This window comes from Gallinula chloropus (assembly GCF_964237585.1).
Source record: "Gallinula chloropus genome assembly, chromosome: 19".
Classification (NCBI taxonomy): Eukaryota; Metazoa; Chordata; class Aves; order Gruiformes; family Rallidae; genus Gallinula; species Gallinula chloropus.
In genome coordinates this window covers 13,235,115-13,249,521 of record NC_140104.1, presented here as the reverse complement: position 1 = coordinate 13,249,521, position 14,407 = coordinate 13,235,115, and the positions used below count along the sequence as shown (strand labels likewise).

General features: G+C 57.2%; 1 protein-coding gene across 1 annotated transcript; it reads left to right on the top strand.

Annotated features, from left to right (window-relative positions):
* Positions 1–3,993: 3,993 nt before the first annotated feature.
* Positions 3,994–14,407, top strand: LOC311199228 (scavenger receptor cysteine-rich type 1 protein M130-like; the record flags this gene model as incomplete). The annotated part of the gene is made up of 10 exons (XM_084273292.1): positions 3,994–4,411; positions 5,757–6,075; positions 6,698–7,014; positions 7,098–7,412; positions 7,740–8,054; positions 8,668–8,982; positions 9,988–10,125; positions 10,866–10,961; positions 11,395–11,478; positions 14,400–14,407. The coding sequence occupies 10 exons, from the start codon at positions 3,994–3,996 to the stop codon at positions 14,405–14,407; spliced, it is 2,325 nt and encodes a 774-aa protein (XP_084129418.1).

The following is a 14,407-nucleotide window of genomic DNA, read 5'->3' as shown; positions in this document are numbered from 1 at the left end:
CACCTGGGCACACTGCTGAGCACAGGGGCACAATCGCCTCCCCAGACATACTGGCCACACTATTTCTGATACTAGTCAGGATGCCATTTGCTTTCCTGGTCACACTGCTGGCTCATGTTCAGTTGGCAGTCACCCAACATCCCCATGTCCTTCTCTTCCTGACAGCTCTCCAGCCAGTCTCCTCCAGCCTGTAGCGCTGCATGGGGCTGTTCTGTCCCATGTGCAGCACTCTGCCCTTGGCCTTGTTAAACTTCATCCTGTTGGTCTCAGCCCATCGGTCCAGTCTGTTCAGATCCCTCTGAAGAGCCTCCCCACCCTCAGGCAGATCAACACTTCCTCCTAGTTTAGTGTCATCTGCAAATTTACTAAGGGAGCATTCCATCCCTTCATCCAGGTCATTGATAAAGATGTTGAACAGAACTGGACCCAGGACTGAGCCCTGGGGGACGCCACTCGTGACCAGCCTCCAGCCGGATTTGGTTCCATTCACCACCACCCTTTGGGCCCGTCCGTGCAGCCAGTTTTTAACCCATCTGAGGGTCCACCTATCCAGGCCAGTAGCAGCCAGTTTCTCATTCAGAATGCTGTGAGAAACCATGTCAAAGGCTTTCCTGAAGTCCAGGTAGACACATCCACAGCCTTCCCCTCACCCATAAAGCGGGTAAATGGATAAGGGGAAGGCTCTCTTGATCAGGCGGTCTGTAATAGACACCCACAAGAGTATCACTTATGCTTGCCTGTCCTTTATTTCTCACCTATAAACACTCAACTTGTTCCTTAGCTGCCCCTGGACAGAACTCAAGAAATCCCTGTTGTTCTTTCACAGGAAGAGCAACTCTCACCTCCTTTCCTTGTTGGCCTGTCTTTCCTAAAAAGGACTTAGTCATCCGTGGCCACACTCCAGTGATGTGAGTTGTCCCACCAAGTCTCTGTAATTGCAACTAGAACATCACCCCTTGAGCACACACAGATTTCCAACTCCTCCTGTTTATTCCCCATCCTGCGTGCATTGCTGTACAGGTGTTTCAGGAAGCAAGCCTAGAACCCTATTCCCCCGGATGATAAGCTCTTCCCACATACCCCTGTCAGGCCTGGTATGTAATAAATCAGCCATGACCAAAGAAGCCAGAACCCTGCCTGTAGCACCAGTCTCTGAGACATGTAATTACAGACATGATCCTTCTATTACATCCCATGTATTCTCCCAGAACATGAAGGAGGGAAGAGAAAATAGCTTGCACCCCAGAGTCTTCCACCAACCATCCCAAGGCCTTGAAGTCTCTTTTCAATCCCTTCAGGCTACAGGATGCAGCTTCCTTCCCCCCTGCCTCGAAGAAGAGCAGCGGGTAATAGTCTGGTGATCGCTCCAGGCTGGGGAGTTTCTCAGTAACAGCCCTGATCTGAGCTCCAGGAGGACTACAGACCTCCCTGTGATGAGGCTGAGCCCGGCAGATTGGGCCCTCTGTTCCCTTTAGAAGGGAGTCTCCACACTATGACACTTTACTGTTTGCATTTGAAAACACGGAGGGGAAAAAGCACCCAACACCCATTTCCGTTCCAAAGTTTATTCCAACTCAACTGCCTGAGCTGGGGGGTCCAGAAGCATCTGGTTCATTCCCAGGAGCAAGAACGTCGCTGGAAACAGCGTTTGTCTCGGTCCATCCTGCCCCTCAGGGATCACGTAGGACACCCTGACCGCAGCTGGGAGCCACACAGAGCTCCAGAGGTCGTACCTGAGCGGTGCTGACAAATCCCCTCTGCTCTCTCTCATGCACTTTGCTTAGGACTGGCTCTAATTCGTTATAAAAGAAGGATCAGCATATGGAAAGCAGTTAAATTTATTTCAGCTGCTATGGCACTTGTATCCATATACACAGTCAGTACATTTCTAAGGAAAGGCAGCGTTATGCAAATTACTTCCAGGAAGCCATTTACATTAACTCCTCCCAGATAGAGCATACTCAGTGACACTCAGGGGGTCTTCTGGTGGTCTTCAGGGATGAAGGCTGGATGTCTTCTCTCTCAGCCTGTGCTCTTTGCAGTTTTCTCCAGTTTCTAAATCACAGGTACAGCCATATCCTACTGAAACCCAAATCAAATCTACTCTCAAAACACACAAATTCTTTCTATTCTTAAAACATGCAAATTCTTCTTATATTATATTATTTGTATCTTAAGCTAAATATATATCAATTGACTCACCATTATTCTTATATTTCATTTAATCAATGGGGACATGTCAGTGGTAGATGCTGTGACATCACCTTTGCCTGAGGGGTGGATAGGCCAGGAGTGCACACATTGCTTGTGTGTGACATTGTGATTTCAGTGGTGCTGGAGTAGCTGTGATGCCAAGAGAAGGCACATGGCTTGTGTGGGCCCTTCTGATGTCATCAAAAGCAGAGTTAGGCCTCACCCAAATATGGCTTTTAGGAAGAACCATCATCACCAGAAGCCTGCACACAGCACCCACCCCCGTGGGACACAGTGACTCGTGAGTGAGGTCACCATCCCTTGAACTGAGGAGCAGAGAGCGGTGGCAGCAGGAGGGTGTGAGGTCACATCGCCGAGGGCAGCCCGTGGCCATGGGCTCGGTGCAGAGCAGCCCTGTGCATCAGAGGGGCATCACAGGGCTCAGGAGCTGCAGCCCTGGCTGGAGCAGTGGGGCTGGGGCTGTCTCAGGGCACTGCAGGGATGTGCCTGGGCACGGTGCCAGCAGGAAACCACAGGCTGCCTGCCCGGGGGGAGCAGGGCGAGCGCTGCGAGGCCACGTGGGCTGTGGTTTGTGCACCTGCAGGCTCCAGCTCCCGCTCTGCCCGGGGGGAATAATGGCCCCTGGGTGACACGCTGAGAGCCAGGGACACGGCTGAGCCCCTGGGCTGCGTGTCTGCTGCCAGGGCAGGGACGTGTCCCAGCTCAGGCTCCTGCGAGGGACCCGCCGTGGGGCTCTGCGGGGAGGAAGGGGCCAGCCAGCACTCCTGGGGTGGAGCTCTGCCCCTGGCCAAGGGCTTTTCCCAGCTGCTGCTCCCAGCACAGCGGGGCTGGAGCAGGAGCAGGGGCTCTTTCCCTTCCAGCCTGACACAGACCCGCAGCAGTCCCAGCTCCGTGGCTCCCACAGCTTGGCGGTGCCTGGACATTCTTGGCCTTGGGTTCTTGGATGAGCCCAGCAGAGGAGATGCTCATTGCTCCCAGTGCCCCCAGCAGGGACCGAGCGGGGACAGACCCATTTCTCCTCCACACCCAGCTTGTCCCATGACGAACCCCTGCCACAGTGACCGTGACATGCGCAGCGGGACCTGTGTCCCTCATATATGGTTATGAATGGAGCTGGAGGAGTTCATTGGAGGGCTGGGCTGTGTCAGAGGGGAGATAGCTCCAGATAATGTCTAAAAAGGTGCTGCTGCTTTGATTGGCTCCTCATGCAGCTGGGTCTGCATCTACAGAGATATATTACCCTTTCATCACTGTCGTCCCTGTGTGTCCCCAGGAGCCGTGACAGGGAGTGTGGTGCTGCAGGGCTGTGCCAGCAGGGCAGGAGTTTAAGGCTGGGGATGGAGGGACTCCTGTCCCCTTGGGTGCTGTGGCTGCTGCTCTGGGTTCAGCTGTGCAGGGGTAAGTGCAGCATGCTTGACCCACAGAGAGGGTCAGCGGGCACTAGTGGGAACATGGAGGTATCTCTGAGAATGGGGTGTCTTTGGAGGTGCCACTGAGATGAGGGGCAGACAGTGCTCAAGTCAACTGAATTTGTGCCTTTCCCAGTGGGTCTGGGGGCACAGGGCTGTTGCAAGGGGGGGTCTGGGCTTGTGGGGAGATTGTGCCCTGTGAAGATCCGGGAACAGTATTTGGGTGGGAAGGGGAAGGTGGTGGCTGCGTTTGGAGGAGTTGCTGCTGGCTGTGGGGTTGCGAATAACCCAGTGGGGTTAGAGCTGAGCACCTCCAGCATGGTGAAAGCCTTGGGGACAAAAGTGAGCCTGACACTGCCCTGAGGACAGCATGGAAGGGTACATCATGCACACTGGTTCCTGGGGGAGGCACCTCCGGACTTGTGCTCTAGAGCTCAGAGCTCTCCTGAATGTTCCCATGTTTGTGCTTGCAGGGGCTGCAGAGGTGAGGCTGGAAAATGGTGGTGGACGCTGTGCTGGAAGAGTGGAGGTGAAACAACAGGGACAGTGGGGGACAGTATGTGATGTCGGCTGGGACATTGATGATGCTGCAGTGGTTTGCAAGCAGCTGGGCTGTGGGGATGCTGTTGAAGCTCATGACTATGCACACTTTGGGCAAGGAACTGGCCGCATTTGGATGTCTGCTGTTAGGTGTGATGGCACCGAGTCTGCCCTGTCTGACTGCCCAAACGATGGCTCAGACGGAGAGTACTGTGATCACAACTGGGATGCTGGAGTGACATGCTCAGGTAAGGGGCCAGCTGTTCACCACCTTTGTGGTCACGATGGGAAAGGGAGCTGAGTGTACCCTCAGGGCAGCAAGGGGGTACTGGAAAAGGGCTGGTCACTGAGTTGAGACTGTCATTAATGGTTTCCCTGGTCTCTGAGGAAAGCCCAGTGGGAAGCTGCCACTGCTTACCCCTAATGTGGCTCAGCCCATGCTCCATGGCTGCCTGGTGTAGGGAGATAGATGTGTTCAGGAAGACCTGCCTGGAAGCCATGAGGACCTCGTAGCAGCTCACATGACATGCACAGCTCCAGGGAAGGAACAAAGGTGGCCAGGGCTTTTTGAGTTATGTTCCCTGGTAGATAGGAGTGTCCCAAAGCAGAGGAGCTACTCAGAGAGGAGGAGCAAAGGGATTAGGATGAAGAGCAGGGTGGCCCTTGGCTACCTGTTGCCTCCTACAGGGTCACTCCATGAGAGGTAGGCAGAGAAGGCTGCAGCATCCAATAGCACCCGGGCCCATCACCTCGGGCCAGAGAGCTCTGGGTGCTTCAGGGCCTGGGGCTGGTGCCCAGCAGCCCAAGGTCTCCAGAAGAGCAGCAGTTTATCTGAGCAGTGTCTGTGGCTGTGGAAGAACAGCCAGCCCCCAGTGCTGTGCTGATTTCTGGAGAGCAGGGAAGGGCTCTGGTGTGTTTGTGCCATCAGCACCCACTGGGAGCTGCTGGGATGGTTGTGAGGCTCTTTGCCTGTAGCCACCTGAGAGATGGGGTGAGACATGCTCAGGACGTTGCCAGAGGGCTCTGGCAACTCACAGGGGTCTTTGATTCCTCCAGGGTTTGTGCAGCTGGTTGGAGGGGACAGCCGCTGCTCAGGACGAGTGGAGATCCATGATGAGAACCAGTGGAAAACTGTCTGTGACTCTGACTTTGGTCCCAAAGCCGCTGACATGGTCTGTGAAGAGTTGCAGTGTGGGGTAGCCCTGTCCATCCTTGGGGAGGCTCCTTTTGGAAGAGGTGTTGGTTCCATCTGGGACAGAGAGCTGCAGTGTTTGGGGAATGAATCCCTTCTGGCCTTCTGCCCCACAGGGTCCCACAGGGACCCACCCTGCACCCACGCCAACGATGCCAGTGTCACCTGCACAAGTAAGGACTCAGGGTGGGATGCTGAGTGCTGTGGATGAGCTGGTGGGAGGGAGCAGGATGGGGAGAGAACACACAACTGGGTTTGAAGGCAGGAGGGGTGATGTTTTCTGCAGCCCCAAGAGAATGCCCTAAGAGAAGGAGAAGGGAAGGCTGTCCATCTGGACAGTCCTCCCATTGACACAGGTAAAGAGCACCAACGACCCTTTTCTCCTCTTCCTCTGTCCCCAGAGTACACAGGGTTCAGGCTGGTGAATGGCAGCACAGACTGTGATGGTCGGGTGGAGGTCCAGGTGCTGGGGACCTGGGGCACCCTCTGTGACTCCCACTGGGACCTCTTGGATGCCCACGTTCTCTGTCGCCACCTCGGCTGTGGGTTTGCTGAGTCCCTTCCTGGAGGAGGGCATTTTGGGAGAGGCACCGGCCCCACCTGGAGAGAGTCATTCCACTGTGATGGGACAGAAGCCCAGCTGGGACAGTGCCCAGTGACTGCCCTGGGAGCCTCCCCATGCTCCCACGACAGGGACGCTGCTGTCATTTGCTCAGGTGAGTGCTGGGAAAACAGTCTTACCCCCATTTACCCTGGGGTGTGATATGGCCACCCAAAGCAAGGGATCCCATGGTGGGTGCAGGGTGAGCTTCTCCCTGGAGAAAAACTCCCTTCACCTGGAGTGATCTGGAGAGCTTGATCTGCTCCAACCGAATGCTCTGAGGTGGGAGAGCTGACACTGAACAGGGTCAGACATCTCTGCCCTGCTGGGAAACTGGCAGGCTCAGAGTCAAACCAGCTCCCAGTCCCTGAACCCAGGGGTGAAGGGGGACAGAGATGTGTGGGGTGCCCCATGGCTCAGCAGTAGCAATGCTACTCCTGAGGATGAGCAAGTTTTGTCCTACTTCTGCCCATCCCCGTTGTACCATCTGGTCCTGTGGGAGCTGCTCCTGTGGGAGCTGCTCCATCTGCCTCAACAGGCAGGTTTTGGGTGTTGTCTTGCCCAGGAGAGCTCAAGGACCATGGGCAAACCTGCTCCTAAAGGTCACTGCACAGCCCTGGGGCAGGTAGCAGAACTCTAAGGCACTGTGAGGTTTCTAGAGCCTGGAGAGACACTGCAGGTCTCTGGGCTCTCTGGTGCAGCTGAGGCTGGGCCATGGCTGCTCTCCCCAGGCTCAGACAGCTCCGGGGCCCTGCGGCTGGTGGGTGGAGGCAGCCGGTGTGACGGGCGAGTGGAGATCTTCCAGCGCGGGACCTGGGGCCGAGTCCTGGATGACCAGTGGGACGTGCAGGAGGCCAGCGTGGTGTGCCGGCAGCTGCGGTGTGGAGAGGCAGAGAGAGCCTACAACCCCCGAAAGCCTGAGAGAGGGACGGGTCCTGTGGGGCTGCAAGGGATGCGGTGCACAGGGCATGAGCCCCACCTGACCCTCTGCAACACCTCCCTGCCCGAGAGCGCGCTGGCAGCTGGGATTGCCGAGGACGTGGGGGTCGTTTGCCGGGGTGAGTGGCACTGCAGGGACCCCCGGGCTGTGGGCTGGGTGGGCACCATCCCCTGACAGCAGCTGGGCTTCTTCCTGCTGCAGGGAGCCGTCAGGTGCGGCTGGTGAACGGGCCCGGGCGCTGTGCAGGCAGAGTGGAGATCTACTACTGGGGCAGCTGGGGGAGCGTCTGCGATGACGGCTGGGACCTGCCCGACGCCGCCATCGTCTGCCAGCAGCTGGGCTGCGGAGGGGCGGTGGAGGCCGTTGGCTCTGCTGGCTTCGGGGAAGGCGCCGGGCAGATCTGGCTGGGCAACGTGAGCTGCTCAGGGGCTGAAGCTGCTCTCTGGGACTGCCCGGCATGGCCCTGGGGGCAGCCCGACTGCGGGCACAAAGAGGACGCCGGAGTGGTCTGCTCAGGTCTGTGCTGGGAGCTGTGCTGGGAGCCCAGGGACAGGGGAGCTCGGGACAAGGGAAGAGCTGGCAATGGCCGAGGCTGTCCCTGGCTGCTGCTGAGCACCTGCCCAAGGCCATCATGGGGACACCCACACACAGGTCCTCTCTGTCCCACATGGCGTCTCTGAGGAGTTTTCCCCAAGGGTTAGCAGGGAGGAAAGGGTTGTCTGTCTGTCAGGGGCTGCCAGGGGGACTGTCTGGCCATGCATTTTCCTTGTCTGGGGGCTTCAGGGGCACCCCTGATCCTACAGCCCTGCACCATCCTGTTCCCTTTGGTGTCTCTCCTCACAGAGTTTGTGGCCCTGAGGCTGGAGAAGAACGACAGCTGCTCAGGGCGCCTGCAGGTTTTCTATAACGGGACCTGGGGCAGCGTTTGCTCCAACTCAATGACTCTCCAAACGGTGTCTCTGGTGTGTAAGGAGCTGGGCTGCAGGGAAGCAGTATCCTTGGATCCATTCCTCACTTATGGAACGCTGCCTGGCCCTGCCTGGGTGGATCATGTGGAGTGTGGGAAGAGTCACAGCTCCTTCTGGCAGTGTCCCTCCACTCCCTGGCACCCACAGTCCTGCACTGACCTGCGCGATGAGACCCACATCACCTGCAAGGGTAACTCTGAGCCACCTGGGCACCAGCATCCCCAGATTCTGCTCCCTTCTGGGCACTGTCAGACACAGACAGAGCCTACAGGGGTTTTTCCTTTCTATGCCAGACCCTTCTGCTGCTGGTGGTGGCACAAAGGAGCCTTCAGCTCTCAGACCCCCACATTCAGCAGCAGTGGGCAGCCAGGCTGCCAGCAGAGCCTGGGGGAGGCAGAGGTGTCTGCAGGAGAGGTCTCAACAGAGACCCATCAGGGCTCCAAACAGTGTCCCCCATGCTGCCTTCTGTGAACCAGGCTCCCTTGGGGGCTGAGCAGTCAGGGTCCCCCACTTTGCTGGGTGTGTCCCCTGAGTGACCGGGGTTCAGCTGCTCCCTTGAGCAAGGTGACTCAGGGATGCACAGGCAGAACTCAGCCCCGCTCTCTGCCACACGACCCCCCTGCTGCAGCCCCTCACCACGGCATTTCATTCTACAGGTGGAGAGACAAGAATGGCCCCAGCCCTGGATCCCACGTGCCCAAACTCCACGAGCTGCACAGGTAGCTGCTCCTCTGCAGGCCTCTCTCCCCTGGCAGGGCTCTGCCTGCTGCCCTGGAGACCTGAGGGGTCTCTGCCTTCTCCAGACAGGGAGAAGATCCGTGCGGTGGGAGGTGAGAGCGGGTGCTCGGGCAGAGTGGAGGTCTGGCACCGCGGCTCCTGGGGGACGGTGTGCGACGACTCCTGGGCCATGCTGGACGCGGCGGTGGCGTGCCGGCAGCTGGGCTGTGGCCCCGCAGTGTCTGCCCTGGGTGAGGCGGCGTTTGGGAAGGGGACGGGCCCCATCTGGCTGGAGCAGGTGGAGTGCCGGGGCACAGAGCCGTCTCTGCAGCACTGCTGGGCCCGGCCCGGGGACAGCGGCGCCTGCCAGCATAAGGAGGACGCTGCCGTGAACTGCTCGGGTGAGCATCTCCCGGGTGCTGCACTGTCCTGCACATGTGCACACACCCCCGGGGTGTCAGAGAGGAGGTTCCCTGGGACCTGCACACCCAGCCTCTCAGTACAGCTCTCCTTCTCCTCCTCTGCAGCTGTTTTTTAGGGCTCTATACTGGTTTGAGGGGTGCTATACTGGTTTTGGGGTGTTCATACATGTCTGCAGGGTACATTCAGGTTTTCAGTGGGGTCTATACTGGTTTGAGGGGATTCTGTACTGGTTTTATTGGGGGTTCATACTGGTTTGAGGGGGTTCTTTACTGGTTTGGGGTTCTATACTGGTTTGGGAGAGTCTATACTCGTTTTGGCGGTCCATACTGGTTTAGGGGAATTCATACTGGTTTGTGAGGTTTTATACTGGCCTTGGGAGTTCTATACTGGTTTCTGGGGTTTCATACATGTTTTGGGGTTTTTACTGGTTTTAGGGCATCTATACTGGGTTTGGGTAGTTCTGTACTGGCTTGGAGGGTTCATACTAGTTTTGGGGGGTATATAATGGTTTTTGGGGGGTTTGTACAGTTTTGGGGGTGGGTGCATACTGGTTGGGAGAGCCCCATGGCAGCCACATGGCAGCCCCACCATTATTGTCAGTAACCACGCCACCAGTGTCCCCAGTAACCAGCCCCTCAGTATTCCCATTACCCACAGTATCCCAGTTAACCCACAGCTCTCCTTCTCCTCCTCTGCAGCTGCACCCAGGACTGCAGCACCAACCCCCCGAGCAGGTAACCTGCCCTGTGTGTCAGCGCTGGCTCTTCCCAGGGCCAGGCTGTGACCCACAGCCAGGGGAAAGGGGCTCCTTGCCAGGGAAGGACTTACTGACGTGTGATGCCAGTCCCCAGAAGGGTGGGACCTTCCCCATCACTCACCCCTGGGGTCCCTTACCCCGGTGTCACAGGGTCAGGACTGTGGTGTCACAGCCCCCCACCTCTCCCAGTCCTGGGGCTGCTATTTCTGGCTTCCTGCCTGTGCAGATGCCACTCGGGGCCATCCGACGAGCAGCAGGAGGGAGACCTTGCTTGTCATCATCTGCATCATCCTGGGAGCCCTTCTCTGCTTGCTCCTGGCCCTCCTGGCTGGGCAAGCGTGGAGCGCCAGGGCTGGGCGCAGAGGTGGGTTTGTTCTCCATGGTCCCAGGAGAAGATGTGTATTGGCAAGGCCAGGGGTGCTGTGGGGTGTCAGTGAGTGGTACAGACAGAGCTGGGGGACAGGAGTCTGGGCTGCCCACAGTCCCATGTACCACCCCATTGACTGCCTGACCATGGGCAACCAGCAGTAAGGGGGAGAGAGAGTCCAGACATGGGGGGAGTCAGGGATGGGGCCAGGAGAGAAATGGCACAGCTGGGCTGGGGAGATGGGATAAAGGGGGATAAATGAGGATGTGCCACTGGGAGTGCTCTGGGGAGATGGGGAGGGGGCTCTGGGTGTGCAAGATGCTGGGAGAATCATTGGGCAGCACCTCCCATCCTTTCAGCATCAGGACCCCTGGCTGTTCCTCCATCCAACCCTTACCTCCCCCCAGCAGGGCAGGGGCTGTGTAATGGATCCATTGGGCAGAGAGTGGACAGCTCCAGGGGAGAGGAAAGGCAGGAGCTGCTCCAAGCTCAGCACCAGGAATGGGATCCAGGGTCCAGAGGGGCACAAGGGCCATCTCTGAGGAAGGGTGTGAGGGTGTCGCTGCCCCTGACCATCTCCAAGGGGACATTGCCCTTCCTGAGGAAGTGGCAGCAGTGACTGAACAGCACAGTGGGACTGTGCTGTGGGGACAGCCCTGGGCTGAGCCAAGGGAACAGGGCAGGGGGAGCAGACCAGGATCCATCCCTTCTCTGCCCAGCCCTGCTTCTGTCTGCAGCCTCTGAGCGAGCCTGGGAGCCCTTTCCTGAGGCCCTGTACGAGGAGATTTGGTACAGCCCAGCATTGGAGAAGCAGGCAAGGTTCAGCATGTCAGGTGGGTGTGGGTCCCTCATGGGGGCCATATCTCTAAGGCTCTTTCCCCTGGCCCCCACCTAAGACTGACCCCCTGCAGCCCCATTGCCCAAGGTCCCTGCAGCACTGGGGCTATGGGGTTCTGTGGGGAGAGCAGCCAGGTCTTGTTGTTGGAGAAGAGCTTCATCCTCACCAGCTCATCCTGTCCCAGCCAGTGGACAGCCCCTCTCTGTGTGTCCCTACATCCCATTGTCACCTGAGGGGTGAGGGAAGGGGCTGTCCCGGGGCAGCTCTGGGAGCCCCTGTGAGTTGGGGTTTTTCCCAGGAGAGCAAGGGAACTCCTGACCCCTCATCCAGTGCAACCCTGGCTTGGTGGGTCCCCTGTCCCCAGCAGCACTGAGCACAAGCTGGGTCAGGAGAACTCACCCCCATAACACTTCCATCACTCTCTCCAGGCTCCTATTCAGAGGGGTCCCTGAACAAGGTGCAGACCCACTATGACGACATAGAGGAGGAGGATGGTCCAGGATCAGCCCCAGGTAATGGGGGCAGGAAGGGGTGGATCTCTCCTCCCTGCACACTTATGATGGACACCAGTGTCACCATGAGCAGCAGGGAAGGAAATGGGCAGGAGAATCCTCTGGTGCTGCCAAATCCAGTGTCTGAGGCCCATGTCCCTGCCCATCCTCCCTTCTTCTGCTCTGCAGGACGTGTCTTCTCACTGTCAGCATCTCCCCTCTCCTTTTAGACATGCCTGTCCTGCCCAGAGATGGCCCAGTGGATGGCTATGATGATGCCAGGGAGGTTTCTGAGCCTGGGGAGGATCCAGTGTCTGGGCAAGGAGACTGGGAAATGCCCAGGGCACCAGAGGATGGAGCTGGTCCCAGGGATACATGTGGAGGTGAGAGAGAAAGACAGTGCTGTGGGTTCCTGGGGTGCCAGATGAATTGCTGCCATATTGAGAGCCCACAATCTGGCAATAGACCAACGTGCCCTGGGAGTTTTCCTTGGGGGGGACCCTTGGTGGAAGAGGGAGGTAAATATTTCTCCACTGGTGAGGAGAAGGGAGGAAGGTGATGTACAGGTCAGGACGGGCACCTCGTGGGACGATCACTCAGTGGGCTGTCTTGCTGCTTGCAGGGACACACCTGCGCCCCCAGAGAAGTGCTGAGGTCCCTGGAGCTGAGGGAGATGCCTGGTCCCCTCCCCAGGACAGCACAGGCTATGACGATGCTGAAGAGGTGTCTCTGGCACATCCCCCTGAGGACACCAAGGCTGTGACACCAGAGCTCAGTGCACAGCAGCCCCTGAGCCCTGGGCCAGCACATCCCATCCCGGCCATGCAGCTGGGTGCAGCCAGGAGGGAGGAGAGGTCTGTGCAGCTGGGAGAGCCCTGAGCACCAGGGACCTGTCTCCCTTTTCCCAGGGGCAGCAGAAACAGCCCGGGGTTTCCTCTCTGTTTATTCTCCTGTGGTTACTCTCTGCCTCCCCACTTATTCCTATTAAAAGCCTTTGGGGTATGAAGGGGTATTTTTCTCCTTCTTAACTCTGTGGGAGGGAACTCCTCCTCCCCCTCCTTCCTCACTGACTCTGGTGTGTCTGGGATCTTTCCTCATGTTTCCCCCCTCCTCCCTTACCCCTGTCCCAGTCTGGCATTTGTGCCCTTTCTAAATCCACCCTCACAGAGCAGCACCCCCTCTGCTGATGTGCTCAGCTGACAGCAGCAGTAGGGCTGCTGCAGGGCTGCCTGGACAAGGGGGAACCAGAATGGTGAGCCCAATTTCTCTTCTCACTGGGGCTCCTGCTGCCTCTCTGCTGCCAAAACCACTGATGTGGAGTCCCACACAGAGTAAAATCTCTGCCATTGTCAAGAAACCCAAATGACTCTCTGGAGGGGGAGGGAAAGAGAGAATGCCCTGACACTGAGGGAGTAAAGGGTTGGGGTGACCAGTTGAGGGTTGGGGTGATCGTTGAGTGTTTGGGTGAAAGGGGTCGATGTTGGAGGGAAACGGTCAAAGCCGGAGGCCAATAGCCAAGGGCTGGGTCAACTGGGTCAACTCTTGATCCAACGATCAAAGACCCTGGGATGGGTTTTCTGGGAATGGGCTGGAGATGGTTGGGATGCCCGATACGCATCATCAGTCAAGGACGATGACATGGCCACCGACTACTGTGCCAGAGATGGTGGTGGTGGTTGTACTGGTGGTCACCACCCCATTGCCATGTCCCCACCTCCTGGCATCTCCCTGGCATCCTAGCACAAATATCCAGGTCTCGTTCAAGCACAAACCCCAAAACCACTGGAATTTCACCCAAATTCTTCCTGGAATCCCAGCCAGGACTCATCCAGCTTCACCTCTGGTCACTCCAGGATGTTCTTCATGCCTAAGGAACCAGGAATTCCCCCAAATCCTCATATCTCCCCCAAAATCCTCACATTTCCCCCAAAATCCTCTATTTTCCCCCCAAATTCCCTAATTCTCACATTTTCCCCAAAATTCCCTCAAGGGAAGAGACTATTACCAAGACTGTTACCAAGGATGGGTGCCACGATGAGAGGGAAGAATGCTGCCAATCACTGTGATTGATAAAGCAACTTCAACTTTATTGTGAGCACACACTTCCTTTTATACTGTTCCTACCACGTGTTATACTTGTCTTATTCTAATTGGCTCTTAACTAAAGGTTACATTTATATACTCCACCCATCTTGCACCTTGGGAATCATGTCTCTTTCTCAGTCCCAGGAACACTGAATCCTTATCACACCTCCTGCTCCCACATCTTGTGGCCTTGCTGCACGATACACAAGAATACACTGACTGATTGTTGACCCTTCTGTGCTCACCAAGACGGCGTGGGGCCTGCTCTGACTGAGCTACACAGGCGACTGCTTGGACACCTGCTCCACAGGCTTATGGCCTTGCTTCTCAAGACATTCTGCAACACCCAGGAGGCCAGGAAGGACAACGGCATCTTGGCTTGTATCAAAAACAGTGTGGCCAGTAGGTCTGGGGAGGGAATTGTGCCCCTGTGCTCGACATTGGTGAGACTGCACCTTGAGTGCTGAGTCCAGTTCTGGGCTCCTCACCATAAGAAGGACATTGAGGTCCTGGAGTGAGTCCAGAGAAGGGTAATGAGGCTGGGGAAGGGGCTGGAGGGCAAATCATATGAGGAACGAATGAGGGAGCTGGGGGTGTTCAGCCTGGAGAAGAGGAAGCTGAGGGGAGACCTTCTCACCACCTACACTGACCTGACAGGAGGGTGCAGAGAGGTGGGCGATGGTCTCTTCAGCCAGGGGACAGGAGATGGGACAAGAGGAAATGGCATGAAGCTGCACAAGGGCAGGGTCAGATCAGATGTTAGGAAGAAATTTTTTACTGAAGGGGTTGTCAGGGCCTGGAACAGGCTGCCCAGGTAGGGGGTTGAGCCACCTTCCCTCAATGTGTTTAAAAAACAGGTCGATGA